General features: G+C 50.8%; 1 protein-coding gene across 2 annotated transcripts in view; it reads left to right on the top strand.

Annotated features, from left to right (window-relative positions):
• fer (fer (fps/fes related) tyrosine kinase) overlaps positions 1-5,643 on the top strand; it is a 19,000-nt gene that overhangs the window by 9,291 nt on the left and 4,066 nt on the right. Inside the window, exons 7-20 of one of the 2 annotated variants that reach the window (XM_015018540.1) lie at positions 128-265; positions 343-462; positions 535-657; positions 741-927; positions 998-1,093; positions 1,178-1,384; positions 1,473-1,595; positions 4,406-4,462; positions 4,547-4,665; positions 4,742-4,836; positions 4,922-5,045; positions 5,116-5,270; positions 5,338-5,460; positions 5,535-5,643. The exon at positions 5,535-5,643 is cut by the window's right edge and continues 1 nt beyond it. In XM_015018540.1, coding sequence (XP_014874026.1) covers positions 128-265; positions 343-462; positions 535-657; positions 741-927; positions 998-1,093; positions 1,178-1,384; positions 1,473-1,595; positions 4,406-4,462; positions 4,547-4,665; positions 4,742-4,836; positions 4,922-5,045; positions 5,116-5,270; positions 5,338-5,460; positions 5,535-5,643 — 1,776 coding nt within the window. Of the gene's footprint in view, positions 1-127; positions 266-342; positions 463-534; positions 658-740; positions 928-997; positions 1,094-1,177; positions 1,385-1,472; positions 1,601-1,631; positions 1,827-4,405; positions 4,463-4,546; positions 4,666-4,741; positions 4,837-4,921; positions 5,046-5,115; positions 5,271-5,337; positions 5,461-5,534 lie in introns of those variants that run through there. The other variant, XM_015018541.1, reaches the window with a different exon arrangement.

The following is a 5,643-nucleotide window of genomic DNA, read 5'->3' as shown; positions in this document are numbered from 1 at the left end:
AATTATGAACGACAATTTATACTGGATGGCTGATAAAACCAGTTTAACCATTGTAAATAGTAAATAATTCACCCAACCCTACCCTGTAGTACTGTGCAGTACTGTGAGGTACCTCTGTGTACTCTAGTAAAAGTATCCTGGAGGAGTACTGTGAGATCAGCTCTCTGCTGACGGAGGAAGTCGTCGGCGTCCATCGGGAGATCTCAGTGTCCGTCCAGCAGATCGACCCGCTGGCCGAGTACCAGCACTTCATCGACGCCTACAGGTGAGTCCGGTCCCGCCGCACGGTGGCTGTGGCGATCTCCGGTCGCCATAGTAACCGCTCATTCGTCCTGCGGTCAGGTCGCCGGTGCCACCGGAACCAAGCGTGGAGTTCGACGCGTCCCTATTGGACGAGACAGACAACATCCCGGCCAACGAGATCCTGTGGAACACGCTGACCGCAGACAGCCTGCAGAACACGTGAGCGCCGACTACATAAAAGCACTTCCTGTCACCTTCCAGAGTAAAAGCCCACTCTGACCTCCTGTCCAGGTTATCGTGGAAGACGGAGGAGCTGGCGCTGACCCAGAAGAACCTGCAGGAGAAGGAGATGCTGGCAGACGACCTGGAGGCCCGGATCCAAACCGGCCAGCCAAATGCCAACAGGAAGAGCGAGAGAGTGAAGGGGGTGGAGCCAGGCATCACCTGGCGGGGTCAAGGGGGCGGAGCCAGGCCTCACCTGTTTGTCTCACCTTCAGCTGCGTCCTGCTGCTGAGCCAAAAGCTGTCCCTGCTGGAGCTGCGTCAGGCCGTCCAATCGCTGCGCAGCTCAGAGGCCTGCCTCCTCTCCCAGAAAGCCTTGCTGGACACCAAGATGGCCGCCGCAGTCGCCTCCCCGCCGCCAGCGCTGCAGTATGAGGACGACACGCGCTCGGTGTCGTCGACGGTGGGTGAAGGTGGAGTTTCAGAGATGGCAACCGGCTCTCCTCCTGACCTCTGACCCCTGTGCCCTGCAGGACAAGAAGGAGAAGAGCTCACGCTTTGACACGCTGCGCCACTCGCTGGCCGGCATGATGCGCTCACCCAAAGCCATGCTGGGCTCCTCCTCTTCGGTGAGTCGTCCTTCCACAGCGTTTCTCTGCCTGTCCTTTGGTCTCGCTGGTCACGTCTTCTTCTCCTGGCCTCTGTTTGAGCAGCAGTTCTTTGATGTGATTCCCACGTCGGAGCGCCCCCTGGCGGAGCAGGAGTGGTACCATGGAGCCATCCCCCGCACTGAGGCTCAGGAGTTGCTACGGCAACAGGGGGACTTCCTGGTGAGGGAGAGCCACGGGAAGCCGGGCGAGTACGTCCTGTCGGTGTTCTCTGACGACCAGAGGCGCCACTTCATCATCCAGTTCGCCGACGTACGTATTCTCATGCTCAGGCCCACTGGAGCGGGTGGGGTCAGAGGTCACCGAACCCACCGCCTTCTCCTCTCTCTCTCTCTGGTAGAGTCAGTACCGGTTTGAAGGGACGGGCTTCCCCACCATCCCTCAGCTCATCGAGCATCACTTCTCCTCCAAGCAGGTCATCACCAAGAAGTCTGGGGTCGTCCTGCTCAACCCGGTCGTCAAGGTAACCCACCATCACACACCTACACAGGCGCGTGATAAATGGGCCGAATTATACTGACACGATGCCAATCAAATCACCGACCTGACCCGACTGACCGTTAGCCCCGCCCACGTCGTACTTGGAAACATTTCAGACATAAATTAGAATGGGAAGGTGTTTAAAGACGGGCCCAGTAAACCTGCTGAGCCCAGCGGCGCCGAGGCCTCCATCATCGTCCATCATGGTTTGTTTTAAAGATGTTAAGTTGACAGTAGAATATTACTGGATGTGTCTGGAAAACATGGCCAGTGAAACGCTATTTAAACCCACAACTAGGCTTAAAAACAAGTTAAAAAAAATACAATTAAAATAGTTAATTATTCTGTTTAATCCAAATTAATTCAGCGGCTGTTTAAGGCCCCCAGGAAGAGCCTTCAGGGGCTTCAGGGGCCATAAATCAGGGTTTCCCCACTGTATCCAAAGCCCTTATAGGCTTTGGATACAGTGGGGAATACAGTCGCTTGTTTTTGTTTTTAGAAAAATAATTTAAATATGATTTTTTAAAAACAATGCTTAATTTTTTTCTTTTCTTTTCATTAAATAAGCTGTACAGCAGGTGTCTCTGCTGCGCCGAGCAGCGGGGCGGATCTATTCCTGAAATCTGGAATAATTATCAATCCTGAACGTTGCCTCTGAACGTTGCCTCTGCATGCTTTCTGCATGGAGTCTCCATGTTCTCTCCAGGTTCTCCAGCTTCAACCCACAGTCCAGAAACACGACTGTCGGGTTAACTGGTCTCTCTAAATCCTCCCTAGGTGTGTGTAGTTGTGTGTCCTGTCTGTCTCTGTGTTGCCCTGCGACAGACTGGCGACAGGTGACCCCACCTCTCGCCCAGAATGTTAGCTGGAGAGTGTTAAGAAAATAAATTTAAAGTATGCTAGTTTTAAAACTTAACATGTCTTGATTGAAATAGCCTAATTATAGTTTTAAAATCAGTAACTTATTCTGGCCTATTGACCTTTATGTTACCTGTAGTTACAGCAGATGGTTTGCTAGGATCTTTTGAACTGCCCTTTATCTGTGTGGGAAAACAATCAGGAGAAGTTCCAGCTTTTCACACAGATCCATGAAAAGTCATAAAACAGCAGGAGTTCAGGAGAAGCTCTGCTCTCACTTCGTTTAAACAAAAGGGGACAAATGGCCTTAGATCGTGACTTGCAGGGAGTTTTAAAAGGGTCAGAGACAGATCCTGGTTGGATGAGCAAAGATACGCCTTATTTGAATAAATTAAAGATGAGAATACGCCTTTTACTATAAAACTTTCTACACAGGAGTAACTAATCAGATTTGCTCTTGCAATTCTCCAGACGTCTTTGCTTTTCTTTCTTTCCTTCTTATTCTTTCCATTTATGTGAGGTAAATGAATGTATGTCTCTGTTGTTCTGCAGTTTCTGTTGTAATTTCATGCGTTGTCTTCTACTGGATTAAACTCTGTAATTCTGTGACGTCTGCACTCGTTGTTTTTGTGTGGCTACACGCGGCCCGACGGGAGAACCTGGGATGAAGAAGTTCGAGCCAAAGAGTTTCTTTCTGAAGAAATATTATAACTTAAAATCTTCAACAAGAGGCAGCAGCACCTCTTGACCTCTTAGGGACAAGGGTGTTAGAAAATGGATGGATGGTTCCCATCTCACCTCGCTGCCCAGCGTGTGGTGCTGTCTGCCCTGTAAAGTTCATGTCTGTGACCCGGTTGGCCCCAGCGTTGGCGGTTAACGAGCCATCGCTAACCTCATTATGCAGGTTCAGCCCGGTGAGGAGCTTTAGCCTCGCCTCATAGTCATGCTGGTTTTATATTATTTTCTCATTTTCAGTATTGTTTTTCTGTTTACACAAAGCATCAAACATATCAAATGCTTTTCTACATAGTCAGAGTTGATGCGAAGCGCGGAGATCTGAAAAACTCTGTGACTCTTATTAAAAGTCAACAGACACTAAATGTTAGAGCTACTAAAGCCACATTAGCAGCACTGAATTAAATTTCCTGTTTGTTGCTCATCTCTGTGTAGTGCAGCAGATTTAATCCTGCAGGGCCGGTCCAAGGCTGATGAGGCCTGGAGCAGAATCTGACTTGGGGCCCCCGCTTGCTGCTAAAAACATCAGCAGCTCTAACAGCTTTTCAACATGGATTTAGTGAAATCTGGGAGAGGGGAGTAGTTTAATTGTCTGGGCAATAAGTGATAATTGTAGTTTACTGTATTTATGAGCAAACGGCTAAAACTCAAAGATTAAACTCAGTATCAGACTGCAGCTAAAAAAATTAAATGTAATACTGGCAGAAATAAAATAAAACCAGCGTGACTGAGGCTGTGGACTGAACAGCTTAACCACCAACACTCTGGCCAACCGGGACCACACAGCGCCACACGCTGGGCATCGAGTTGAGTTGTAAACGCTGCACATAATCCTTTTTTCACAAAGATAAATTATTCTCACTGCTCCCTCAAGGCGCTCCTATATTAGCGGCTCACACTGAGCTGTGTGAGCAGAGCTAACGCGGGTTTTAAACTTGAGAAACATGGATCTTCACACCTGTATGATATAAAAACATATACAGGTGAGCCTATGCCCAGTTTGAGTGAAAGGAGGCACGCCACTCAGCGGCAGGTAAACTTTAGAGCGTGTGATTGGTCCCCGCGCCGCTTCATACCGAGTTCGATGCATGAACTGTGGCTACCCGTCTGGGGCTTTGGGCAGTGATGAAGAACCAAAGGGAATGAACACGGCAGCTGCTCCAACGAGCCGCCATCTTGAAAGTCTGGTTTCCTCTTCAGGACAAGAAGTGGATCCTGAACCATGAAGACGTTGTGCTGGGAGAGCTACTAGGAAAGGTGACCTCACTTCCTGTTTTCACCCACCATACCTAGATGCACCTGTCTGCTCCCGTGTCCCATAATGCCTTTCTCTGTTGTCAGGGTAACTTTGGCGAGGTCTTCAAAGGAACGCTGCAGCGAGACAAAGTGCCAGTTGCCGTCAAAACATGTAAAGAGGATTTACCTCCGGAGCTGAAGATCCGCTTCCTCTCCGAGGCCAGGTGAGCTCTCAGGTGGTTTCAAACCACCAACCATAGAAGAAGAAAGACGTTAAAGCTCTCACCTGATTGGCTGCAGGATCCTCAAGCAATACGACCATCCCAACATCGTGAAGCTGATCGGTGTCTGCACTCAGAGGCAACCCATCTACATCGTCATGGAGCTGGTTTCAGGTGGGTGGAGCCTCCATTTCCTATTGGCTGGCCGTCTGCTGCTGGCTTCCTATTGGCCGTAACTGAGGGGTTCCTGTTCCACCAGGCGGAGACTTCCTGTCGTTCCTGAGGAAGAAGAAAGATGAGCTGAAGACAAAGCAGCTGGTTCGCTTCGCCGTGGACGCTGCTGCCGGCATGGCGTACCTGGAGAGTAAAAACTGCATCCACAGGTGAGTACGGTCGCTCAGGCAAGCGGGAGGCAAGGTGGAGCGAGGTGTGACCATGACCCTTGACCCCCAGGGACCTGGCCGCCAGGAACTGTCTGGTCGGAGAAAGCAACGTGTTGAAGATCAGCGACTTCGGGATGAGCCGGCAGGAAGATGACGGCGTTTATTCATCTTCTGGACTCAAGCAGATTCCCATCAAGTGGACCGCACCTGAGGCCCTGAACTACGGTAACACCTGGCCACGCCCACACCCAAGCCCATTGGTGACTGGCTGCTGACCGGCTGTCCTCCGTAGGTCGCTACAGCTCAGAGAGCGACGTGTGGAGCTACGGCATCCTGCTGTGGGAGACCTTCAGCCTGGGGGTGTGTCCGTACCCGGGGATGACCAATCAGCAGGCCAGGGAGCAGGTGGAGAAAGGTAAGCGGGCGCCGCCGCCCGTCACCACTATCAAAGGATTAGCAGTGACCGTGGAGATGTTTTTTGGTTGCCAGGCTACAGGATGTCGTGTCCTCAGCGTTGCCCTGACGACGTGTACAAAGTGATGCAGCGCTGCTGGCAGTACAACCCGGAGGACCGGCCCAAGTTCTCTGAGCTGCAAAG

Source organism: Poecilia latipinna, unplaced genomic scaffold, assembly GCF_001443285.1.
Source record: "Poecilia latipinna isolate Pla-1442-1.1 unplaced genomic scaffold, P_latipinna-1.0 Scaffold2287, whole genome shotgun sequence".
NCBI classification, from domain to species: domain Eukaryota; kingdom Metazoa; phylum Chordata; class Actinopteri; order Cyprinodontiformes; family Poeciliidae; genus Poecilia; species Poecilia latipinna.
Note: the sequence above shows the minus strand (reverse complement) of the source record. Positions and strands in the feature narration are given on the sequence as shown.